General features: G+C 35.9%; 1 protein-coding gene across 16 annotated transcripts in view; it reads left to right on the forward strand.

Annotated features, from left to right (window-relative positions):
* The window catches only part of Mctp1 (multiple C2 and transmembrane domain containing 1), a 694,629-nt gene that overhangs the window by 447,390 nt on the left and 233,236 nt on the right, over positions 1-14,003 (forward strand). For all 16 annotated transcript variants that reach the window (XM_039102152.2, XM_039102154.2, XM_063281693.1 and 13 more), the window contains one exon: positions 13,420-13,522. In XM_039102152.2, coding sequence (XP_038958080.1) covers positions 13,420-13,522 — 103 coding nt within the window. The remainder of the gene's footprint in view (positions 1-13,419; positions 13,523-14,003) is intronic.

Consider the following 14,003-nt stretch of genomic DNA (forward strand, 5'->3'; position numbering starts at 1 on the left):
GGCCAGTGCACTTCAAATCATTAAGGTTAATACAGATTTAAAAAAGAGATTAACTCTGGTGGTTAAGGCCTCAATTTACAACTCCCACACATATGCACACATTGAGCACAGCACAAGAGTGGATTGAAATTTCAGTCAAATTGTGGACAGCCTTTCACAGCCTGAGAAAGTGGCATGGGTTTGAAACCTTGGTGCACTAAATTCTTTTAAGGGAAAATGTTTGAGTAACTGAAAATACTTCTAAGTACAATATACTCTCACCATCAGCTACTCAGTGAGAGGTTACTGTTTCTCTGTACCATCAAAGCAAAACTAGGGGCTATCTGGTCCTGTTCACTGGGGAATGATCTTTCCAACATGAAATAACATGTTCCCTAAAACTGGGAAGATTATGAGACCAGAAAGGCCAACTGAGGAGACAGAGAGAGAGAGAGAGAGAGAGAGAGAGAGAGAGAGAGAGAGAGAGAGAGAGAGAGAGAGAGAGATTATACTTTTCTAGCTATTGATTATTCTAAGTAGGGCCTAGGGCCTAATTCCTGCTTGTAACAGAGAATTTCACGTGTTCTATATTGAGTGAGGCTTTCTTTAAAGGAGATTTAGTGAGTTATCTTTAAACCTGGTGATGAGTTCTTTCAAGTTTCACAGCCCTTCCACCCACTTGTTCCAGGTTATGAGTTCTGCTCAGCAGCCTTCTCTCAGCTTTACCCTGGGTTGTGGTGGTTCCACAACTCCTACTCATTTTATCAGAGTTATAGGGATCTGGTTGTTATAGTTTGTGGGGTTTTATTTGTTTTGCTCCTGAGGAAGAGGCCACGGTCAATCAGCTTTGGAAACAGTGATATGGGAGAATCTGTACCTTTCAGAAGCTGCTCCGTCTTGCCACTGCTTTAAAGGGTGTCCACATAAAACTGTCCTATCACAGGCGAACTGACTTTGCAAATGAATGAACCATCTTATTAGGAAGTAATAGGAGGAGGAGAGAGGGGATTCATAGTCAGTGAAATTGTCCCATTAATTGAACATTTCCCCCTAAACTAAGCTATTGATAAAAGACTTGTAGCGTGCCAGCCTTGTATTCTGGAAAACAAGTAGTTATTAAAGAAAAATGTTTAGTGCTCCTTTTATTTGCATACACTTTTTCCATGTTTTCCTTTTGGAAAACTGTCTTGTTGAAAAATATTTAAGTAACAAAACAGCAGAAAAAGGCATGCTACAGTATTTTGTTGTTGGTGGTGGTGGGTTTTTTTTGTTTTGTTTTGTTTTGTTTTTTGTTTTTTGTTTTTTTTTTTTTATCAGCTCTGTGATGAGAGTCTTATTATCTTACAAAATAACAGTGAGCAGCTCGGATTCATTAGCAGTGCTAAATTTAAGCCCCATTTGACAGGCTGCCTAGAAAACATTTTGTTTTGCTGTCTGTGGGCTTTAATTAAGATGTGTTCAATTGCAGTCCTCTTCAGTCTAGCCCCCACCCCCAACTTGCTGTGTCACAGACCGGCGATCAGACACTTTTAGACGGTCCAGCCCATGACTTTGACCTTCTGCGCAGTCCAGCGTTCCCTGGGGAACCGTTCAACTCATGAGGTCTGATTTCACACTTCCTGGATGCCTCTGCTCTCTTAACAATGACAGGGAGACAAAGCCCTTTAGAGCAGGCCGCATGGGGACTTGTTTAAATTGGAAACCAGAGAGGAGTCAAGGAACAAGGTTAGGGGCTACAGAATAGTGCTTTTAATAAAGAGCTCACAGCTCTGGCTCAGCTCAAAGAGGTCTACCTCTGTACAATTAATTGAGCCATTTATCTGGAGCATCTTAGGCCTCTACTTTCTCACAGAATTGCGTGGTAAATATCAGCTAAGAAGCAAATGAGATATGCATGAAATGAATTTTAACACTTTGATTACTGTGCCTCCAGTCTTCATTAAAAGTAAATTTATTTGTATTTCTGACCTCATTATCAGTAGCTGCCTGCATTTTTATTGGTTCCTGTGATTTCCAGCTTGAGTGTGTCATGAAGGTATATTTTATGCAGAGATTGGGGTTTATTATTCTTGGTGTTTTCCCTGAGCATTGTGGGTCTATTCAGAAAAAGAAAATGAAAAGCAGGCTATAGAGAAGAGAATGCAAGTCAGTTCCTGAAAAGCATTATGGAGAGTTGGAGAAATAGTAGCATGCCGGTATACATAGATATTTTAATATATATTATATATATAATATTATATATACTAGACTGCCTTTAAATAATACACTCTCCTTTAAAATAACTTGTGAGTTTGTTTAGCAAATTGTATAAAATATATTTCGTTGTTGCATCAAATAGGTTTCCAAATCCTGTTGTGTTGTTGAAAGGAGGGGCCAGGTTGTTTCTTCTGAGGCATGGGAACAGTGTGAGTTTTAGCAGCTTATACCTGTAGTTACCATTGTCAGACAATAGTACTGAGGGTATCCAATAAGCATAGTCTTACATTTTATGATCATTAGGTAAAATCTATGATGGAGGAAGAAAAAATATGCAGCCTTTCAAATCTACATTATTCCACTGAATGGACCAGATAAAAGACTAGAGTAAAATAATTTATAGCTAAAGGAGATACATGAAGGTATTGCCAATATTTACTATCTTAGGATTATATTTGTTGAAACAAAGAATAAATATTAAAAAGTTGAACTGTTCCCAAAGTATGCTTTATCTCCATGGTATGTTAATGTCTCCATTTGCTTTTTAATATACTACATAAGTTTTTAGCAGTATACTTTGATTAAATATTTTATCTAATTCATAAAGCATGAGAAGGTGGCATTTTGCTCTGATGATATGCATGACTTAGAGACTATGCATATGTTCAAACTCATGGGTGATAATGCATTAATGTTCATTGAACATTTGCTAAGAATGAGACTATTAGCAAAAGCTTCACAGAGACTGCAGCAGCTTGGCTTCTTGTACCCCTTTATGTCACATACTTTATCTGACAGAAAACTTGGTTTCTTTTAGTATTGTATTTTTAAAAATTCATACAGTAAATGCAAAATTTGGAAAGTATTCTTTAAGCACTAAGCCACTCTTATCAAAAATATATATTAAAAACATAAAAGAAAGGCATAATTTAGTACGGATGCCTGTGTCTGAACTAGTGTTTCAAATGGAATTACAGAAATCATATGTGATTCATATGTAGGTCACATGGTTAGGAGATTCTGCTCTAGAAGAATAGGTTGGATTACAAAGAGATTAATAATTGGGTTTGATATGCTCTAGAGGTGAAGGACTCTATGCTGAGAAAGTGGTAGTCCCCCTATCAATAGGAAAGGAAGGGAGGAGAAATACTTTAAAATAACTAATCAGATTCTGTGGAACCAAGATTACAAAGTGATCCTTTAAATAAAGAAAGAGAGAAGTACTGACGACACATGTAAAGCCAGCCTCAGGATCTCCCTCTGTGTCTGAAGATGCTACCATCATCTTAAAATTAAACTAACCTTTAAAGTTTTATTACACTATGCTATATAAATAAGTCATTCACTTCTTAGAACAATGGATCTAAGAAGCACTGCAGAGTGCTTCTCCTAAATCACTGAACTGTCTAGCCCAAGAGAGCGATTTAAGTCTTGATGTCAATGGGTACTGTGAGGAGGATCCATGACTCTGTCTTTATTCCACACTGTTTATCTACTAATAACTTTGACAATATAATTGAGTGCTTGCTTATCAAACTTGCCAGGAGGGCAAGTTGATTCATTTATATGACTAAAATACATATACAAAAATTATCATAAACATTTTATTTGTCTCTCTGTGTATATATATATGTATATATACACATATATGTTGCTGTATTACTTTATACTGTTAATGTTTGCGATATGTGTATATATTTACAGACTGAAGTAATATAGTACACTCAATAAAATAAACATCAAAATATAAATCTAAGGTCTTATATGGTTAAAATAGGAATTTTTTTTTTGCTTTAATGGTAGAAAATGCAAAAATACTTAAGGATTATTGGGTCTAAGCATTAGAAAAATGAATTATACATTTAATATCCCTTATTATTGTAAATGAAAGTCAAATGTTCAGAACGATACTTGTCAAAGTTATTCATCAAAAAGAATATTGACAGACTGATTACAATGCATTTTACCTGAAATATACTTTAATCTTGGGATTCAAAATGATCTCAATTGATTCAAGATAATGATAGTCATAACAATAATAGTAACTAAAATTTTTGAGTTTATCAAATCTCTATCATGTAAGATTTGAATTATATAAGATTTGAATTTGGCACAAAGGTTATCAAAATGAATCTTACAATAATGTGAATAAAAACTATTGTTATCCCAGTTTTTTTTACAATTTTGAAAACAGAAAAATAGAGAGATTGTAAAACTAGCTAATTCTGCTCTGTCTCTGTGCCCCCTTACACACACATACACACACACACACACACACACGCGCACACACACACACACACACACACACACACACACACACACACACACCAGCTCATAAACAGAAGAGCAACCATGAACATCTGGGTCCTTAGTTAAGGCACTTGATAACTACATACAGAAAACAGACACTGGTAGCTGGGGTGTGTGTGTGTTTGTGTGTGTGTGTGTGTGTGTGTGTGTGTGTGTGTGTGTCTCATTGTTTTACAGTTCAAAGCTCTATCCTGGGGAAGGTATAGACAGGAGCTAGCCAAGTAGTAACTGCCAAGGTTCATGTCCAAAGAGCCTTCTTTCTGGCAAATTTATTTTATATTCTGGAAAACAGAATCATTTTACTACAATATATTGCGATTACTGTTTCTTTCCTCCAAATTCTCCCAGATCTCCACACCCACCAAATTTGCACTCTTTGTTTTCTTTTCTTTTCTTCCTTTCTTTCTTTCTCTCATTAGAAAACAAACAGGTAATAATAATAATAATAATAATAATAATAGCAATAAAGAAACCTGGATAGAATAAAACAAACAGTAAAAAAGAGCAAAAGGAAACATACAGACAGTGAGGCACTCACATTCGCACGTATAGAAAATTCATAAAAATAAAGTAGAAATCCATAATACATAAGCAAATTTTAATTAGAAGGGGATTTAGATTATTAAGCGAGTCAGAGACTCTTTGCCGGACAGAAAGGACCTAAGAACATAGACCCTGTTCTTGTTCTGCAGAGATTGGCATTGATGTCTTACAGAAGAATGAGAAGTGGTTTCTTCTACATATTAACACGTTACAAAGAAACTGATAAAGGCTAATTTAGCTCATACCTGTTGTCCTCAAAAACAAAATGAACTCTACATGGTTATAGTTAACTGAATTCTGGTAGCCAATCTTAGGCATGTACACTTGATTTACAAAACATAATCACACATAACATATATACACACACATATAGATAGATAGATAGATAGATAGATAGATAGATAGATAGATAGATAGATAGATAGATAGATAGATATGTGTGTGTGCATGCATGTATGTATCTATAGCTGCAAGAGAGCCTAGAAATATTCTGGGCTTCAAGGCCACTATGTAATATAGGAATAGAGTCTACAAGATGGTTAGAATTATGCTCAGCCAGCCAGCCATATATCCTGCACAGGAGGTCAGGTTTTATCACATAGTGCCTTTATCACATAGTCCCTTTATCACATAGTGCCTGACAGAGGCTGTGCCCTTATTTTATACCTATCATTTTAATTGGATTTTAAAACTACTACAGAAGATAAAGGAAATACAAGAGTTATCGATACATAATTTTATTCTCAACATAAACATTTTCAAAAAATTACAAATCTAAAATGAATTGGAAATTCCAGTGAAGAAAAAGATTCTCCATTATTGGAAGAATTGAAGCAGAGTCTAACTGACTCCTGGTTACCAAGATGAGATGTGTAACTTTTCCATAACATGTCATAGAACCATCAGATTCTGAGGTAATACTTACAAGCTAAATAACAGTACTGAATGAGCTTTTAGCAGAATACAAAAAACATCATTGTAAGAGCAGATACTTGACAGTAATAATTTTCATTTGTGTTTCCTTTGATTGAGAGAGAGGGTTTTTAAAAGCTTACTCTCCTAATACTATGCTAATTTTTAAGTTTAAAGGGTTTTATTGCATTATGAAAGGTCTCTGTAGCTGATTAATTTACTTATAGAGAAGCTAATCTGAAATGCCCAAATTTCTACAGGAGAGTCTAATTAAGTACTAGAGGTCCTAAAATATTTAGAAAGGCTGCTACAAAAAATTAATGTATTTTATACTGATTTTAGATGAAGTAACTTATATGATCATATGCTTGTATGATAAACATCATGCATATAATTTTATATCGAAATAAATTTTAAAATGAAAGTTTTCTATATAATGTAAGCTTGTAAGTGCTGATGCATAATTTTCTGTAGGCTTTTTTTTTAAATTTTATAGCTTCATGATCGTTCTTTCTTTGTGTTCCTGTTTGCCAATTCTCATGTTTCCCTTGCTGTTCTTTGGTTCTAAATCCCAAACTTCTGGAGTCTCACAGAATGGTTAGCTTTAGGATTTGACAATGCATGTAGCTCCATGGAGACCTGTGACACTCTTCTTCACCTTCTTCTAGATTGCCAGGGAGATTACAGAGTTAAGAGCAACATAACAAAGGTGTCTACTGATCTCAGTTTTGTCTGAAATGTGGTCCGGGAATTTCTAGAAATCTCCAAGATATTTTCAGAGACGGAGAAAGACAAGACTCTTTCTATAACAGTGTTAATATGTTGCTCAGATTTATAATCTTTTCTCCCATAATCATACAATATACTTTTCTAAAGTCTGCACTAAGGTTTAATGACTTTCCTGTTTACATCACATAGGTTTATTATTGTCATCCACATTAAGTTAATAACCGTTTAATGTCTCTCTAAATTTCTAAAAGAGTTATTCTAATGGTTATACCATACCTTAAAAACTTTTGGGATCTTTGATAATTTTGGAAGATTCATTTGGCCAAAGTATATAAGAAATGTTACTAAAGGCCCATGATTCCCAAGTGATAAGAAGGTAATACTGTCCTGTGAGTGTTCATGTCATTGTTGGGGGAATTTTATTTGAAGCAAATTTGGGGGAGTACTTCTGATGTTTAGTAGCTTGGAGCTGAAAATGCTAACTGCCTTACAAGAGTTTGCCCAAGCTTATACGATGAAGCCTGTTCCATGTCAACTGCCTTACAAGAGTTCACACATGCCTATACAATGAAAATTTTCCATGTCTTGCATCATGTTCATGTAGCTTGAGAAACGCGATTTAAGCAAGCTTTGGAAAGGCCGCCATTACAGAATGCTGAAGATCTGTGTGTTCATGGTTGCTGTTCTTACTCATTTGACATCTTACAATAACCATGCCATAGTTCACCAAGCTTTTGTTCTAGAAACGTCTTTATTCAAGCAGCTTTTCTCATATGTCTACTTGACTTTTCTCCAATTCTTTCAATTCTTTAGCCAAACCTCATCTTCACAGTCTTACTATAAACACTGAGTTCAATCAATAAATTGTAGTTCTCTTCCGTACCCCTCTAATATAGTACTCTTTATTTTCCTGCTTCCATTAACTTGTATCACTCTTTTAGCACATCACCATACAGCCTTTAATTATTTATATTCACTATTTACCTTCATTGCTCCATCCTTTATACAATTAAATTAAGAAAAAGAACTTCCTCTACCTTGGTTGTATGTTTTTGTGCATAGTCAACATCCAATAAATATTTGTTTAATAGCTCAGTGTATGGCTTTATTGTGAACCAAATTCTATTTATTCTATTTATTGCTCTACTTTTATTTTATGATAGTAAAAAGAGCATTATAAAATTTTCAATAGGGAAAAATGGTGTATTCGGTGTAATAGATTGACAACCATAACTCTAGAGTATAAATTTCCTTATCACAATGAACAGTTGCCTGCTTCATAACTTAAAGAGAAAAGAAAAACCGTGTTATTAACACTCAGTTCCAGATGAAGCCATATGAGTACCCACTAAACAGTGTCAGATAATGCAATTCTACCAATCAGATGCTTAAAATATGTTTAGGTCAGTTGATGAGAAAGCCTAGGGTCAAGTCTCTATTTCTAGTGGTAAGAAAAAGATTGGCAGAAATCTCAACATGTGTTGCTCTTTGTTCTAAGAGACCCTGGGGAATTCCCTCAGCTATGACACTGTTACATGTCATGATTGAAATTCAAGTTTGCAGAAAGGACAGATGGCAACCTTGATTATACATTTTAAGATTAAAATATAGTCATTGCAATATGTGGCAACTGAGGAAATTAAACAAAAGTGCTTAATAAATGCAAGGTAGGCTCAAAATAAAAGCTCCCTCTCCATGGGTATGAATTGCTTTCCATGCTATAAAAGCCTTCTGTGTTTTCAAAGACAAGACTACAAAGAGATGGTCACTAGGTCTTCCCCACCCCCACATTTTTCTGTGGCACACTACATCTAGCAAACTATGCCACTTGTCAAAGGTTAAATAACCCTGGACAAAGCCCACCACTGATGGATCAGGATTCCTGCCCTGCTCAGGAAGCAAGAATATCTCTCAGTATCATTTAGCAACTTTAATACTCAGACTACTAGTTCCAACAAACTAAAGTCACAATGTGACACAAAGCAGGTAGCAACTGAACAGTGCACTGTGCACTTCCCACAATTCTTTACTAGTGTGTCAGGATTATCACCTTAAGAGTAAGGACAAAAGTGAAAATTAGCCATTGAAGTCACTTTATTAATCCATGGTGTGGTTTTGAAGATTCCCAGGAAAGATGCCTACGGGAGTCAACCCTGATACTTCTCTTTTGTCACTGTTGTAAAGATTATTTTAAAAAGAATGAAGTAATGGAGTATGTGCTTTGAAGTCTGTGGCCATTTTAGTTTTATGATAAAGGGTAAAGGACACTCTAGTGTTAATTCACTTGGGAGATTCCTTTTCTTATTAAAATTCCATAGGAAAAGAAATGGCTTTTAGCATTTAACTAGATTATAGACAACTATCCAAGCATACCAGTTTAAAGTGTCTCTTTATAAGTTATGTTATTCATTTGTAGGTTTTTATGTAATAGAGATATTATTAAAGAGATATGTGACTCAAATTAAATGACACATTACTGATTATAAATTGTCATGAAGTTCACTTTTATGATGGTTCTTTACTTTTAAAAAGGCTGGTGGTAAACCTGCCCAATCTTCACAGATCACAAGGTCTGCTCCCCGAAGAAAGTGCTGCTTCCTCTTCCTCTTCCTGTCCCGTAATTACAAGATTATATGCTTCCTTCTCATCACTCCTTCTGCACTCCTTACTTACCTTTATTACTGTGCTTGCAATGCTGCATAATAATTATGTATTTACATGTCGATTTGAGAGCTCAGCTATGCCTTAATCATACTTATAACTCTGGGTGAGCAGAGCAGGCACTCAATAAGTAATGAATACTTCAGAAGGCATTCCCAGTTCTCTTCAGAAACTGTCAACATTGGAAATTGCCATGTTCTCAAGGAAGGCAAGATTATGTTCTAGCTGTCGCTGTAGCTAAAGCAATCAACACCATATCCTACCATACAACACTGCTACAGTTTCTGTCCCCCATCCATTCCAAGGTCTTTAGTTTGTTATATTTCTAAGGAAAGCGATCAGTATTTTTGTCACCAAAATATTAGAAGTTAATATTTTGGAAAAGACTATTGGTACTCCACAAGTCTGCCTTGGGCTTAGGACAAAAGTGAGTAAAAGGTGTATAAGAGACTCTATAATCTATACATTAAGCTTTTCAGTTAGTAAAAAGTTAGAAGAAGTAAAATTACGTTCCAACATTGGCTACTGAGCGCGTTTCTTGCGCATCTAACAGTGTGTTATTGAAGAACAACATGCACCTTGCAGAATATTGTGTGCATCAGTGCTGTATCCCGGCAGTGACTCACTCAGGTATATCAGTACTGTATCCCGGAGGTACTCACTCAGGTACATCAGTGCTGTATCCCAGAGGTACTCACTCAGGTACATCAGTGCTGTATCCCAGAGGTACTCACTCAGGTACATCAGTACTGTATCCCAGAGGTACTCACTCAGGTACATCAGTACTGTATCCCAGAGGTACTCACTCAGGTACATCAGTACTGTATCCCAGAGGTACTCACTCAGGTACATCAGTACTGTATCCCAGAGGTACTCACTCAGGTACATCAGTACTGTATCGTGGCAGTGACTCACTCAGGTACCTCAATACTGTATCCTGGCAGTGACTCACTCAGGTACCTCAGTACTGTATCCCAGAGGTACTCACTCAGCTACTCTCAGCAAGCAGAGAAAGGCATTACAGAGGCAAAATAGAATGATAAAAAGATTAAAGGAGTGAATAATTATTAGATAATTGATTACTTGGTTCACTTCTAGTGTTTCTCTGATGTTTCCAATTGCTTAAGTGTCAATAATCAAGCCTGAGGAGCCAAAAGGCCAGCATCTTAATGCAGCATTTAGCAAGTGAAATCAGCACACCGCTTGAAACTAGTTCTTTAAAAGTAAAACTATAATGTATGCTTATTTATTCTGAATAGATAGAATTTGGCACTGTACTTTGCTGTTATTGAAATGGATGGAAGTTTATACTTGACCTTGAACACACAGCATTAGAAGGGAACTTTCTGAGGCAGTGAAAGTTAAGTGTTCCAGACTAAACATTGCATCAATTTCTTTTACTATAAATGATATGTAAATACAACTTACTCAGTCTACACAATTCTATTCAGATACATGATCATAGATTGTTTGGTATCAGACAAGCAATGGGGTGCTCTTCCTTGGGGAAGGCTATCTCTCCCAATTAGCATTCCTCAGTTGGTTGTAGTTATTTAAACAGACTTTCTTCTCTCTTCTTTCCCAGATTCTAGAGATAAAGAGACTAGAAATAATACTTGTTGATGTCTGCTTTTTCTACCCAAAATCCCAAATAAAATGTGACTTGGCTAAGCTTAGTGAATAGTTTTCCATTTGTAAGTAATACCACTTAAGATATTATATTAGATATAAAGGCATATTGGAGTGTTTAGTGCTGACATTGGTAAGATTATGATGCCTCTATTTTCAAAAGACATTCAGGATCCAGTCATCATTTAGCACCCGGATCACTGGACTGGCTCCCACTGGTCGCCCTAGAGCTCTCATTGCCCACTCTACCTTATTCTTCAGATACCATCAGCTCATACCATCCCTGAACTCACATTTTTCCAAAACCTCTACTGGAAGAGTGAACAGCACATCGTTGAGAGGCCTGCTGCTGTCCTTATCCCTGCCTATCATCTAGTACACACAGTCCCAGTCTACCTCCTCAGTCACTCTGCCTTCCTAGGTATTGCAAGCATACCTTCAGCTGCTTCTCTGTGTTTCAGTATCTGCTCCTCTAGGCCAAGTACAGCTCCTCCTTCTTGTACCTCAAACATTACTTTGTCTCTATGTCATTTTTCCAGCAAGACATATTTTTCGAGATTCTGTATTTATCACTGAAACACACTGGAATGAAGTCATCTTCTTCAATCCAAATACCATGAGCACAGAGGTTATTCTAATTGTTTTATACATTGCTATTTCTCTAGCAAATACAATATTGATCACAACAAAGAAATGAAGATCTGTCAACTATATGAATTTACAATCAATATCACATAAACTGTCCTATGTTTGTAATCTGGCGTTATTATTGGAGAAAATCTTGCCTAGACTTTGCATATAAACATTTTCCAAAAGCTATTTGTGACTGCCTTTGTATGCTGGCATCAGAATTGTATGAAAGAAAATTGTTATTAAAGTGCCAAGTGAAACCAATTATAATGTGTTTTAATGAACAAAATATTTTCAGCACTGTCTCTGACGGTGCACAGGAGTTGAAGATGAGAGCAGTGGAGGTAAAAGCCAGGATCTGTAAACCGGGTAGTGGAAAAACAAAGCATGTAGCAAAGTTTTCACCAGACATTAAAAAAAAAAAAAAAACCGTTCTCTACGCTGCTCAAAAGCATCCTGCAGACGCCAAATTGGCAAAACTACCATAATGTTAAATTGTGCAATTATGTTGGGGTACATGAGGCTACTGAGTTAACACATACATACTAAGTCTTTTTCCATATAAAATTGATAAATTAAAGGTAAGTTAAATCTTGTACCTCTAACTTATGTATCGTCCTATGAAAAATAAATATATTCCTCTGTGGGAATACACAGCTTCTCTGTCCCTGATAGCTAATAAATTCCTTCTCATTAAAATTTAATTGAAAATCTCAAATGATATTTAAGCCTTCACACAAGTGTAAACTACTGTGGCTTCAGTTCACAATGCATTTAAAACAATTGTTCTTTATCATTAAAGTTAATGATATGCACATTAACCTCTTATGTAGTCTAAATCAATACTGTAGTTTAAAAGATATGACCTGTGGCTAGCGTTGTGTAAATATTGATCCCATTTGTCATTTGTATAAGGTATCAAACATATCACACACCACTCCAACACTGTTCATGCCACTCTCACAAAGACACTCTGACTTTATAAGACAAAGCAAGGTATGACAGAAATATCAAGCACATCCCAAAATGTAACTAGAGTGTGTGATTTGAATATGGCAGAGCAGAGTCGCTAAGAATGGATAACTTTCAAGTCCTTTATTTCCAGAGAGCATTAAAAAAAGAAGCGCCACGCTTTAGCATGCAGATTGCCTGTTGGTGTTAAGTTCCAAACAGCAGACTTGCTCTAATTTACCTTATTGTGAATCCCATAAATATCTCAGGGGAAAGTAACTCAGCCAGAAGCAGGCTAAAGGGGTATCATTTGGCAATATAACTATTTTTTCCACAATAAACATCTTTGGAAATCCCTTTGATGGGTTATTAGTAAATCAGATAAGTTCAAAAGTGTTACTGTAAAATTGAATTGATTGAAGAGCTAAAATGGTCATAATCAACCCAGAGAACATATGCAGGATGGGCACACCATATAGTTCCTTGGAACAGCTCTCACACTGTTTGGTTTTTTGTTTTTGTGTTTTTGTTTTGTTTTCTGTTTTGTTTTGTTAAAAATTACTGAAGAACAGCTCTCACACTGTTTGGTTTTTTGTTTTTGTTTTTGTTTTGTTTTTTGTTTCGTGTTGTTAAAAATTACTGAAGATCAAAGTCAAGCTATATACTTTGGTCTCAAGTTCTAAATCACTGTAAATCATAGCAATTGCTAATATCTAACTACAGCTGTTTTAATGAGATTCCTTTTCAACTCATAAGCTTTTTCATTTGTTCTTTATGATAATACTTTTGAGGGAGGATTGGGATCATAACAAATGTGATCATGCTACTATGAATGCAGGGGTGTTAAAGGTTTTTACATCCACCCCAAATCTCTTGCAGGTAAAAGTGATCCATTTTGTGTAGTAGAACTGAACAATGACAGACTGCTAACACATACTGTGTACAAAAACCTCAATCCTGAGTGGAATAAAGTGTTCACATTGTAAGTAGCTATTACATTGTGCTTATTTTAGAACTGGAATGAAAATATAGTTCACCCTGAGATGTGTGTGTGTGTGTGTGTGTGTGTGTGTGTGTGTGTGTGTGTGTGTGTGTGTTCTCTGGTTCACAACTCGACACATCTGCCCTGCCTTTGCTAATTATTGATTTTTAAAACCCCTACCTCTGGAAAATGAGACTTGGGGAAGGGGGGATGTCCTTTTTCTGTATTTTCACTGGACTTTTTTCCACTGTGCTTTTTATACGGCCTGACTGGGGTTTTGCTTCGGTCACTGAATCTGCATACTGCTTCTTCCTTTTATTCTTTCTATTGAAAATCTTCCCAACTGCATTGATACCAAGAAGGACAAAGCTCTGCTTGTTCCAACTCTGAAATCAGAAACAATCAAGTCAGGAACTTGACACATGCTTCGTTTGGGCTTGTTTCATTCTGGCACAATAAGAACATAAACCATTGTCCTAGA

This window comes from Rattus norvegicus, chromosome 2 (genome assembly GCF_036323735.1).
Source record: "Rattus norvegicus strain BN/NHsdMcwi chromosome 2, GRCr8, whole genome shotgun sequence".
In the NCBI taxonomy this organism is placed as follows: Eukaryota; Metazoa; Chordata; class Mammalia; order Rodentia; family Muridae; genus Rattus; species Rattus norvegicus.